The 13,025-nt window shown below is 51.3% G+C and overlaps 1 protein-coding gene across 1 annotated transcript in view; it reads left to right on the top strand.

The window, feature by feature from the left end:
- The window catches only part of SMIM17 (small integral membrane protein 17), a 38,609-nt gene that overhangs the window by 7,356 nt on the left and 18,228 nt on the right, over positions 1 to 13,025 (top strand). Inside the window, 1 exon segment of the mRNA XM_082709716.1 lies at positions 7,691 to 7,793. Within this exon segment, the coding sequence (XP_082565842.1) occupies positions 7,691 to 7,793 (103 nt within the window).

Raw genomic sequence — 13,025 nt, 5'->3', positions numbered from 1 at the left:
GCTAAAGGCCTTGCCGCGTGGGCGCAGCGTGAGGTCCTCTCGCCGGGGTGGAATTTCTCGCGCAGGATGAGCGCGGACGACTTGGTGAAGTGCCCCCCGCACCGCCGGCACTGGTATGGCTTCTCGTCCGTGTGCTTCTGCTGCTCCGCCAGCGTCGGGCTCTGCGCCCCCGTCTTGGCGCTCTCGGGGCACCCACAGGCCGCTCGCCCGTGTGCGTGCGGTGATGGTGGGCCAGGCCGGACTTCTCGTGGAAGGCCTTCCCGCACGCCCGGTATGTGTGGGGCCGGCGCCCGTGGGGGCCCGCGGGTGCCCGAGCAGGGACAAGCGTTTGCTGAAGCGCCTGCCGCACACGTGGCACGCGAACGGCTTCTCCGCGGTGTAGAGGCGCTGGTGGTCCACCAGCTTGATGATGAGCGTGAAGGCCTTGCCGCAGTCGCTGCACGGGTAGGGCCGCTCCCCGTGTGCGTGCGCTGGTGCCCGATCAGCTGCATGTTCTGCACGAAGGCGCGGCGGTAGGGCGGCTCGCCGGTGTGTGCGCGCCGGTACGCGGCCAGCGTGGTGTCCGGTGGAAGCGTCGCCCGCACTCGCCACACACGAAGGGCTCGTTCAGGGCGTGCGCCAGCTGGGCCCGCTGCGCGAAGGCCTCCCCGCGCTCCCCGCACACGCAGGGCTCCTAACCGCCGTCGGGGGCACTCCGGGCACCCTCGTGGTCGGGCTTACGCGGCTCACAGCGGTGGGGGCCCCTGCCTCTGGGACTCCTGACTGGGCGGAGTTGGGCTGATGCTCCGCTGGGGCCCTTCCTGGAGGCCCCTCGGCCTCTTCCGGTGCCGAGTGCCAGAGGCGGCTCCCTCCCAGCTCTTCCAGGGCCAGTCCAGAGGATGCTCTGGGGGGGAATGGCTTCCTCTGGGCCGTCCCTGTTAGGCCTGGATCTGAAGGAGCCCGAATACATGCTCGTCACCCATGTGGCCTTCTTCCAGAGCTAGGAGAGCCAAGAGAAACCCCCTCAAGCACTTGCCGAGGGTTCTAGGATAAGGCCTGATGGCTGGCGGCAGGGGACTGATGTTTGTGCCCCCAACCCTCCATTCAGATGTTGAAATTCTAAACCCCAGGTGATAATGTTAGAAGGTGGGGCCTTGAGAAGGTGAGTAGGTTAGGAGGGCTGAGTGCCCTCCCAGAAGGGTCCCCAGACAGATCCCTCCCCCCTGCCTCCCTGCAAGGACACAAAGAGAAGTAAGTCACTGGTGGTGAACCAGAAAGAGGGACCTTCCCACAATGGTTGTTCTTACCTAGTGAGCGCAGGTTCTGGAAAATCTCCAGCATCACATCTCTGTACAGGTCCCTCTGAGCTGGCTCCAGCTGCTGCCACTCCTGGGTGAAGGTCACCGATTCCTGCAGCCACAAAGTCATCTGATCCACCCAGGCCTGTGGGGGCGGTGGGACAGGGAGCTGGCTTCAGTGGGTCGTCCCTGGGAGGACCCCCTACACACCAACACAGTGCAGGGGGCACATAGTAGGTACTCAAGAAACATCAGGTGAGATTATGATGCCCATTATTGTCACAGGGCTGGAGTTTGAGGCCAAGTCTCTGGGTTTGTTGATTCTTTATGAGGACACACAGGATTCCAAGTCATACTTGTGACTATCCTGCCCCAGGTGCTAGGGAGATGGGCTGTGGAGGGGACTCAGGCGGGCAGGGGCTCAGTCGACTCTGTCCCGCCTCGAGAAGGAGGGCGAGGGCACAACACAACTTACCAGGGCCTTGTCGGCCAGCAGCGGAGCAGCCATCCATTCACTGCCCACAGTGACGGGGGCCTGGTGGCTGAGTCTGGGGGCTGATGGGGTGAGGTGGAGGAAGAGAAAGAGGGAGGACAGTGGGGAGCCAGGCCCAGCGCTGCTCTATAAACACATGCACACACCCTGCCCCCCTTTTCTCATGGGGGGATGAGAAACATTTCTCAGGGGATGCTCAGAGAAACATACAGACACATGGCAACCACAGCGCAGGGGCTCACACTCTCCAGACCCCTGCAGTGTGGCAGAAGTGGGCAATGGAGACATGCCTCCAGGCAGGCTCAGACCCAGGCCCGCTCTGCCTACGCACCCCACCACCCCTGACCCGGCTCCTGGGGCACTTTCCTCCAGTGTTGGTGTCTAATGATACACGAGTACCGCAGTACAAAACATGGTATATCGTGGTATAAACTGGAGACTGTATCTACGTGTAAAACGTGTACTCGATACGCACAGTACTAGATACTAGACATGCAGGCCTATACACACTTACTGTCTCTCTCTACACCACGTTTACTAGTATAGAAGGTACACATATGCTCTAAAGAACAGAGTAAATGCCACAGATACACATACAAAACATATATATGAACGGGTACACATGGCCTGTATGTGAGGGGTGTAGAGAAGTACTGAATATCACATGTACTGTACACGTGGTCAGTCACACACTAGACCACATCTACCTGTGTATGTGTGACGGTTTTATCTGTGTGCTGGGGTACCAGATGCCACGGAGACCTGTAATGGCAACAGAATCCCACACACTAAACACTATATATGCGTGGGTGAGATATGTGTAAACTGATAACACGTGCCATTGTTCTGAATACCATGTGCACCATATGTATACGTGTGCATGTAAACAGTCCACATACAGTACCCATGAACAGGTACAGGAGGTGTACAAACGCTACCATATGTACTCACAAACACGGTGTATACATGTGCGTACACTAGATACTGTATATATGGTTATGTAAGGTGTATAAGTACGCACACATGAAATACCATAATTACACTAATATACATGTGTATGCCACTAAATTCTGTATTTCAATGACTCCAACATACCATACGCTGAAAGAAGGCATGCTTTTTTTTTTTTTTAAAGATTTCATTTATTTATTTGACACAGAGAGAGATCATAAGTAGGCAGAGAGGCAGGCAGAGAGAGAGGAGGAAGCAGGCTCCCCACTGAGCAGAGAGCTAGAAGGCATGCTTTTATCTAAGGTGGGAAAATCTGCCAATTAAACTGAATTGCTCTCCTGCTCACACTGAAACGACCCAGAACACAAGCTCTACAGCTGTCTGGCTTCCCCCACTGGAAGCGACCCAGAACACAAGCTCTACAGCTGTCTGGCTTCCCCACTGGCCTGGCACACCCCATGTTGGAGATCTCTGTCCTGACACAGCGCAGCCCCTGGGGCCAGGCTGCCCTGCCTGCCCCTCCCTAGCGGGGTGCCTGGGCAGGTAACTTAGACTGTTTCCTCATCTAGAAGGTGAGGGACCGAAGACCCCTGCTTTGTAGGGTTGTTGTGAAGTGGTACCTGCACAGGGTTTAAGTGTGGTTATTACACTAACTCCCCCACCCCTGTTGGGGTGAGGGGGCTTTTCATTTTGTGCCTCAGTTTTCACATGTGCAAATGGGGGGAAATCCTTGTGCGAAGGGCACGGGGCTCCTGTAGGGTTCAAGGAGAGGACAGGGTGTCTCTCCGGTTTCCGCAGGCATCCGTGGCAGCATCGCCCCGGGAGTTCCAGAAGCCCCCGAGGCCTGACCCGGCGAGTTCGAGCCTGTCTTCCCCGGGCGGCCCCGGGGGTCTGCACCTTCGACAGCCCCGGGTGTCACAGGGCTGGGTTTGAGGCCAGGTCCCTGGGTTTGTTGATTGTTTATGAGGACACACAGGACTCAAAGTCATACTTGTGGCTGCCCTGCCCCAGGTGCTAGGGAGAGGCCCCGTGGAGGGGACTCAGACGGGTAGGGGCTCAGTCGACCCTGTCCACCCTGCGCGGGCACCATGGGAGAGCAGCCCACGGTCCGCGAGGCGCTGACTCAGGCGCGGAGCTCCACGCCCGGCATGCGGCTAGGGGATGCTCCGGAACTGCTGGTGGCAGCGCTGCCGTTACTATTACCTAAACAACAGCGACGAGAGCAGCTCCAACGGATGGAGCTCCGAGTGCCACCCCGGCACAGGTGCTGTCCACACCCGCTGTCCGGGCGGGGATACCGAGGCACGGAGGGGCAGGGCTCACAGCACCTTCCGGGCCCCTCCCGCGATCCCGGGTGCGTGATCCTCCCCACGACGAGAACCTGGCGGACAACCCCGGCGGGCGGCGCGGACCAACCCCGCCGTGGGTCCGGGTGAGCACACGGTGTGCGCCTCCGCGCCTCGCCGCTCCCGCCCCGCACCTGCGCCGCGCGGGACCACGCCCCGCTCCGCGCTCCCAGACGCCTCCGCGTGGGAGGAGACCGAGGCGAGGAGGAGGGAGCAGTTGGGGATGGGAATGGGGGAGGAGTTGGACGGAGCTGAGGGGAGAAATGGAGGGAAGGCTTGGAGGAAGGAGGGTGGAAGGGAGGAGGATAAGAAGGGAAAGGCGGGAGGGGCTTGGAGGAGGGAGGAGGGAGGGCAAGAGGGAAGAAGACTGGGAGGGTAGGCGGGGAGGAGCTTGGATGCGGGAGTGGGGAGAAATGGGGGTGGGGAAGAGCTTGGAGAGAGGAGAAGAGGGGAGGGGCTCTGAGAGAGGGGAGGAGGCAGGAGGAAAGGCCGGGGAGGCAGGCAGGGCTTGGGTGGAGGAGTGGGGAGTAGAGGGGAAGGGCTTGGGAGGAGGAGGGAGGGGTAAAGGGGGGGGGGGGCAAGCGGGAGGAAGTGGGAGGAGAGGACTGGGAGGGAAGAGGGGAAGAGGCATGGAGGGGCCGTGGGAAAGGGGGCCGGGGGGGGGGTGATAAGGGAAAGGAGCGGGGTGGGGAAGCGGTGGGGGGAGAGGGTAAGAGGAGGGTGGGGAAAGAAGAGGGGAAGGAAGGGGAACAGCCTCCGCAGTACGGAAAAGAACGAAGAGGTGATGCGTTCGAACCGGGTGGGTGCAGCCTCTCTGGCCCCTGGTGCTCCTGCGCTCCGACCCCGACCTGTGTGGTTGCACCTCTGAGCCTCGGTTTTCTCACCTGCAGGGAGACTGCGAGGAAGGAGACCTGCTGTAGGGTTGCTCTGTGGGTTGTACGCGTTCGTTCCCGCGGCGTTCCCGGAGGGCGCCCCGTAGAGGACCCCCTCCTCCAGCGGCGCGGTCCGGCAGACCCTCGCGCGCTCGCGGAAAGGTTCTGCATCCGCCCCGCCCGGCGCGGCGGCCACTGGCCGCAGGTGGCTTTGAGCTCTTGAAATGTGGCCAGTGCGGCCGCGGCACTGAATTTGCGGTTGTGTCGTGTTTTAATTAACTTACGGTGTCGTGGTTCTGCGTGGCTACCGGCTCCTGCTTTCAACGGGGCAGCCCTAACGTCTTAGGTCTGTCTCTTCACTGTATGGGCCGAGCTTCTCTTGCACTTGTACGAGTGGGGCGGCCTCCTTCAAACCGCACAGCGCAAGACGGACGACAGCAATTCGCGCTCCCTGGAGCCCTTGGTGTGGACTAACCCACTGGCGCCTCACCACGTGTGTCTCGGGGTGCCTCTTGCTGTGTGTCTGGATGACTTTACTACTACTACCGCTTACTGAGAGCGTACTGTGTGTCCGGCCCCCGGAGAGACTCCGGACACCCCTGTAATGTCCTTTAACTGCAGGAAGAGGCTTAAGTGTAATGAATTTGGGAAAGGCCAGAGGGCAGGGTCAGCAAGAAGGGGACGGCATGCGGTTGTGTTTTTGTCTTTACTTGGATCTAAGCTAGAAAATCCTGGAACTCACGGAGAATGGATGGGCAGAGCCAAGGTCACCCGCCCAAGGAGCGCCCCCCACTCCACCACACCGTCCCACACTACCTCTTCCGAGGAACTGGGGCTGGGTTTTTTTTTTTTTTTTTCTTTTCTTTTGTTTTCCATTGCTCCTTTCTCTTTTCTGCCCCCTGCCTGCCTTTCCATTTTCCTTTAAATTTTTCTCATTTTGGATATTAAAAATGGCACATCTTTTTTGTTTTTTTTTTTTTTCCAGCACCTGCTATCAAGAGTCTGTTTTCCTAGTCCTTGAATCCGTGCTGTCTGGATATCTTGCTTTGACCAACAGAATGTGGGAGAAATGATGCCGTAGGATTTTGTAAGTTAGATCTTTCAGTTATGGATTTGCTCCCCCACGCCACCAAGCAGGTCTCTGACACTGGCTGGGTGTTGGAGGCCCTGTCCACCTAAAGGAGGTGTCCGTTTGAAATAGCTAACTGGTACCTCCCAAAGTGATTTCTCTGTTGGCTCTCTCACCGCTGATGTCTCAGAACACCTCTTTTAATTACTGCCAACCCCCCACCCCCATCATGGGCAGCAGCTGGCTGTGAGCTCCTGAATTTTGAGATCTTAACTAACATGGGAGAAGGTCAAAGTGTGTGTGGGGGAGTGGTGAAGACTGCTCATTGTCCCCCAGTATCTCGCCTCGACTGTGCTAGAACCCCTAAGTTTGAGCGGCATTTCCCAAGCTCCCTTGCAGCTAGGTGTGGCCTTGCAACTAGGTTCTGTCCCTGGAATGTCTGGTGGCCCCAGGTGAGTGCTGTCAGGCAGTGAGTGTACTGCTGCATTCAGACTCTTCGCCTTGCCACTCCTTCATTAAAGAACTTTGGGAAAGTGACTTAAATTCTCTACAGCTTAGTTTTTTCATCTGTACAGTAGGGAGAAGGGATAGCATCTACCTTACATGGTTTTTGTGAAGGACAAACAAGAGTCTAGAGGTGGAGCATTTAGAGCAGTTCTTGGCAAGTAGACTCTCTTCCGTGTGGTCATTATCATTATAATACTTTTATTATTACCTCCTAAGGTTGATGTGAAGTTTAAGGACAACCCTGCTCCATGCGTGTTAGCAGAACAAGTCTCCCTACTGTCTATTGGTCTCCCAAGACCAGGGAGAGATACTGGGAGTACCCCCACTCACCAACACCCCCCCCCAGCATGGCCACTCCCTGGGGGGGAGAGGATTTTCCATTTCCTTCATCATGGATACTCGTCCGCCCTGTAAATATTTCCCAAAGCATCAACATTCATAGGAGGAATCTTTCTTTTGCCCGTTTCTTTAAAGCCTGCCTACGGGGATGCGGTGTTTATTATAGGTGATCACCTGCTTCCCAGAGAGGGTGAGAGGTGGGAGAGAAGTGGAGGGGAAGGAGAGGCAGGTGTGAAGCTGGCATTTTTTCCACTGTCGAATTTAATGTTGCACAGGGAGGTTGGTGTGAGCAGAGGTGTATGGAAAGGAGGAGGAGATACTTGGGTCAGGAAGGAGCTGAGTGTTTTTTTTTCTTCTTTCCCCTTTAGCGGTGGGAGAGTGGCCATCTAAGAAATAAGGTGGATGCGTAATATAGGAAAATACCTTGATTTCCTGCATCTGCTGATAAGCAGGAACCTCAAGGGACAAGAGGCTTTGGGGTGAGCAGGGAGTCATTATTTCCAGAAATATCTGAGCCCCTCCTCTGTGCCAGACCTGTTCTAGGAGCAGGGAGTCCTGCAGTGAGCAAACAAGGGCCTCGTCTTATGAGGCCAGGAGTGCTAATTTCTAAGTGTGGTCGGAGGTAATGAGGGGGAGCGTGAAGGGAGGCTGCTTCGGCTTTGGAGTCAGGGAGGATCTCTCTGAGATGGTGACTTAGAGCAGAGCCCTGAGGAGCAAATATACACAGTTAACAGCACGATGTCTGTACAGGTTATTAATCTATTGAGACGCTCCTGTGAAAGCTGGTGAGGAGTTGACGGGAGTGCCTGACCCAGCTGCCTTGTCCTGTCCTACAGGTCACCGAAAGGGTGCTGGCTGTCTGTGACTAAAATACTGGCTCCTACTGCGGTGCAGGTTGCTGATTTACTGAAATTCTTCAGTGGGAGAGACAGAACAAAGGTACTTACCCCATCTTACCTGAAACTGAGACCCTCATAGTTCTGTTCAAAAAGTAACAATGAAATTATACGAGCCACAAGGATAGTCTAGAAAATAAGTCAGCATGCCTCCCGTGCATTGACCACTCAGATTTCTTTTGTTTTTCTTTTTAATATGTAGGGACATGACTTTTATTTTATTTTATTTTATCTTAAAAAGTGGTTTTTTGGGGCGCCTGGGTGGCTCAGTGGGTTAAGCCTCTGCCTTTGGCTCAGGTCATGATCTCAGGGTCCTGGAATCGAGCCCTGCATGGAGCTCTCTGCTGAGCAGGGAGCCTGCTACCCCCTCTCCTTTTGCCTGCTGCTCTGCCTACTTGTGGTCTCTATCTGTCAAATAAATAAGTAAAGTCTTAAAAAACGGGGGTTTAAAAAATATTATTTATTTTTAGAGAGAAAGTGAGCAAGCAGGGTGGAGCGGCAGAGAGAGAGGGAGAGAGTCCTAAGCAGACTCTGGGCTGAGTGCAGAGCCCGACTTAAAAAGTAGTTTTAAGCCACCATACCTCTCATGTCGACATTGTGTCGACATTCTTTTTTCATTTTATCTTAGTTCTTTAAGTTTACCTACTTTTTAAAAAATTTATTTTTTATTTAGTTTCAGCATAACTATTCATTATTTTTGCACCACACCCAGTGCTCCATACAATCCATGCCCTGTATAATACCCACCACCTGGTTCCCCCAACCTCTCACCACCCCCCACCCCCGCCACTTCAAACCCCTCAGATTGTTTTTCAGAGTCCATAGTCTCTCACGGTTCACCTCCCCTTCCAATTTCCCCCAACTCCCTTCTCCTCTCTAACTCCCCATGTCCTCTATGCTATTTGTTATGCTCCAGAAATAAGCGAAACCATATGATAATTGACTCTCTCTGCTTGACTTATTTCACTCAGCATAATCTCTTCCAGTCCCATCCATGTTGCTACAAAAGTTGGGTATTCATCCTTTCTGATGGAGGCATAATACTCCGTAGTGTAGATGGACCACATCTTCCTTATCCATTCGTCCATTGAAGGGCATCTTGGTTCTTTCCACAGTTTGGCGACCGTGGCCATTGCTGCTATAAACAGATGGGGTACAGATGGCCCTTCTTTTCACTACATCTGTATCTTTGGGGTAAATACCCAGTAATGCAATGGCAGGGTCATAGGGAAGTTCTATTTTTAATTTCTTGAGGAATCTCCACACTGTTCTCCAAAGAGGCTGCACCAACTTGCATTCCCACCAACAGTGGAAGAGGGTTCCCCTTTCTCCACATCCCCTCCAACACATGTTCTTTGCTGTCTTGCTAATTTTGGCCATTCTGACAGGTGTAAGGTGATATCTCAATGTGGTTTTAATTTGAATCTCCCTGATGGCTAGCGATGAACATTTTTTCATTTGTCTAATAGCCATTTGTATGACTTCATTGGAGAAGTGTCTGTTCATACCTTCTGCCCATTTTTTGATATCATAAGTTTACCTACTTTTGTGCTATTTCTCATTATTCACTGAAGAGCTTATTTGATACAAAACTCAAAGGGGTCAAAAGAATATATGACAGAAAAGCAGGGTTCTCTCTCTCTCTCTTCCAACACCGGGTTCTCTTCTGGCAATCACCACTTGGGAGCCTCCAAGAGATGTTGTCCATGTACATATACACCCCCCCACCCCGCATCTCACTGGATCCTAACAGGGCCAGCAAAGAAGGGAATCAGATGGTAGGACTGTCTTTCCCTTGGCTGGTGGTCTACATCCGAGGGAGGGTTTCCGCGGCAATCAACAATCTCTCATCATTGGAAAGGAGAGATGGGTTGGCTGCCCAAGAATGGATCCAGGATCCTCTGGGGGAAGAGGACTGCCGTAGAGACCCAGAACAAAGACCAAACAGAGTAGACACAGCCAACCTGTGCCTCAGCTCCCTCACCTTGGGATTGGGCAGTCCTGGGGTGAACCTGGGGAGGGGAGGCGCCTCTCCTGGTGTTGAAGAACTTCCAGAGAGAGTCTGCCCCACAGAGCAGGACAGGGACAGTCTCTAGAGCCAGTCTCTCAGGTATGCATCACAAGGCTTCGATTTACTGGCTGCGTGAGCCAGGTGACTCGGTTTAATAGAAATCAGAAGGTGTTGGGCGTCAGGGCTGAGAAAGACTATTTCCAGCCTGTCTCTTGGAGGGGCACTCACCTTCTCCAAATCCCTTTTTAAATAATATTACTTTATTTTATTTCTGGACAGTTAATAAGTAAACATATTTTCTTTGTCAAAGGTCAGAACATATTGATAAACCAAGACTTCCGGTGGCTCTCACTTCATCAGTGCAGCCCTCTGCTCTTGAGGTGAGTAGCTGGTGGATATGGGACACACTGGGAGGCACTTTTCTTCCTCATGTACAGATGGGTGTGTGCCCAGAGAAATAGATGCAGCTTTTGTGTGCACGTCTGGGGATCATTGATTCCGAGCTTCACCTTCCCTATCCGTAGAACAAACCTGGCTAATATTAGCCGTCCCATAATAACAATGCCAAATATATATGGGTCTTTTACTATGATATATGCACTATTATGGCTGAACAGTTGCAATAATTAAATCTATGTGTCATATTTGTTTGATGCTAAGGTGCCTCCCCCTTTTTTTACATTCTAACATCTTTGACTTGGAAATATGCCTTCATATTGTCAGTATCTTTGGATTTTAGGATTTTAACTTTTTATCTTATAAGCAATACATGTGGAAGCAAAACTGTCACACTCATGGTGTACCATAGTCAGGAAGAAAAATTAGTTTGATCCCTGAGATTAACCAAATCTAACAGGGCCTCCCTGTCTAGTCCTGATCCCCAGATAATAAAACACTTGTTGTAAATCTGTAATCCGTGGTAAAAACAAAACAAAAACTTAAAACACCTGAGTTTTGCCTTGCTGAGACTTGATCTGTCTCCTGGCTTTGATCCTCATTTAACGAAACTACAGGTTTTTCATCATGAATGAATATGTGTAACCTCGAGAAACTTGCTAATCTTGTGAGCCTTTTCTCATAAGCATCGGTCGAGTTTTAAATTTGCTAAACTTTTTCGTACGCGTCTACTCATCCATAGAAAATATTGGACGTTGTATTGTGTGTAGTTAGGATTTCATATGAGTGATGTCAGACTGCAACTGTGGCTCTGCAGTTTGCTTTTTTCCATGCGATGATGTGTCTTCAAGATCTTTCCACATTGGTCCACAAAGATCTATTTTGTTGTATGAAGTGAGGGTAAGGATATTACCCAACTGACAGCGTGGAGAGGACGCATATTTCCTAAGCAAACTTGGCAACTCTGTCATTTTTCTCTTTCACCCCAGACACACCCTCCCCACCACCACAGGGGAAACCCTGTAGAATAAACTGAAGGATTTTCAGTAGTAGCAAAATAGGAAGGTCTTAGGTGACAGATTTCCCTGGGTTAAATTCTAGCTGTTTGCAAGTTGAATTTGGGCCTTTCCCAAGAGATCTGAGGCTCCCAAATGATTAGTCTCTGGATACAACCTTAATGTCTGCTAGTTGGGGGAAAGACCATGCAGCAACATAGTGGAATTAATTCCCTGCAGTTTTTTTTTTACATTTTTTTCAAGTTTTATTTATTTACTTACCAGAGAGAGAGAGAGAGCGAGAGAGAGAGCAAACACAAGCAGGGAAAGGGCAGGCAGAGGGAGAAGAACCTGACATGGGCTCCATCCCACGACCCTGGAATCCTGACCTGAGCTGAAGGCAGATACTTAACTGACTGAGCCACTCAGGCACCCCTCCTTGTAGCTGTTTAAAAGAATAAGTAGATTCTCCTTTTTGTGGAATGATCCTTGCTTACAGGATTCCTTGCTTGATGCCACAGCCCTGTCCTCTGGGCCACAGCCGAGGGACCAGAGTAGGGAACAGGTCAGCTGCCCATGGAACAGTCTCATGGCAGAGTTCTGCTCAGTAAGGACTCCTTGATCTTAGATGACTCAACTGTGCAGACCATGAGCTGTATCCAGCCCACCCATGCGTCGGTTCAGTTCACTCATCTTTTTAATTTGATGAGTTGCCATCATTAAGATATTGGGATATTTTATGTTTACAAAACATCACTTTTTGTTCACTCAACCCTTGAAAAGAACATTCATAGAACATCCAGGGTGTGTCAAACAATGTTCCAAATGCTAGGGGCTCAGGGATGAATTAAAACCCACAGCCCCTACCATCATGGAGTCTACATTCTAGAAGGGGAGGAAGGCAAGAAACAAGAATATATATAATGTAATGAGCTCCAGCTTCTTTAGCGAATTTGGAATATCACCCTCCAGGCCAACAGCTCCATGAGAAGATAGAAAAGTAGGTAAGAGTCAGACTTCAGTGACTGGAGCTGATCAAAGGGTTCATATCAGAGGCTCAAACCTTCCTGCTCTTTAAAAGGTATAGAAATAGTCTTCTTAGGAGAAGGGGTTATGTCTCCAGTATCCTGGCTATTCCCTGAAATGGCCAGCACATAGTGGGTGCTTTTTGAACGTCTGTCTCTTGAGTGATCAGAGTGGCTGCAGCTTCCTTGGTGACCAGATTTTTTGGAAAAACAAACATATTCATCCATCTGTCCCAGAGTGGGTGGATCTTATGCCAGGGACTCATTCTTAAAGACTTTGGACAACTCAGAACTCACATAACTCAAGAATAGTCCTAACAAAAATGGTTGAATGTCTCTTCACTAGATAAAGTGATAATATAATAACAAGTATAGTTTATGATGTACACAATTCAAAAGTATGGATTTTATGAACTCTGAAAAACAATTTGAGGGTTTTGAAGGGGCAGGGGGTGGGAGGTTGGGGGAACCAGGTGGTGGGTATTAGAGGGTACGGATTTCGTGGAGCTCTGGGTGTGGTGCAAAAACAATGAATACTGTTATGCTGAAAAGAAATAAAAAAAAAAACAAAAAAAAAGTATGGATTATTTTTAAGGAATTTTGAATTGTAAGACTTCTTTTCACTTCAAAAAATACTCCCAATGCTCATGATTTCAAATGTTTATGATTTAGGTTAGCATAAAATACAGCCATGCTTGGGCCATGTGGGTGGCTCAATGGGTTAAAGCCTCTGCCTTTGGCTCAAGTCATGATCTCAGGGTCCTAGGATAGAGCCCCGCATTGGACTCTCTGCTCATTGGGGAGCCTGCTTCCTCCTCTCTCTTTGCCTGCCTCCCTGCCTACTTGTG

Source organism: Mustela nivalis (genome assembly GCF_964662115.1).
Source record: "Mustela nivalis genome assembly, chromosome: 18".
Taxonomy (NCBI): domain Eukaryota; kingdom Metazoa; phylum Chordata; class Mammalia; order Carnivora; family Mustelidae; genus Mustela; species Mustela nivalis.
This window is presented reverse-complemented; position numbering and strand designations above follow the sequence as displayed.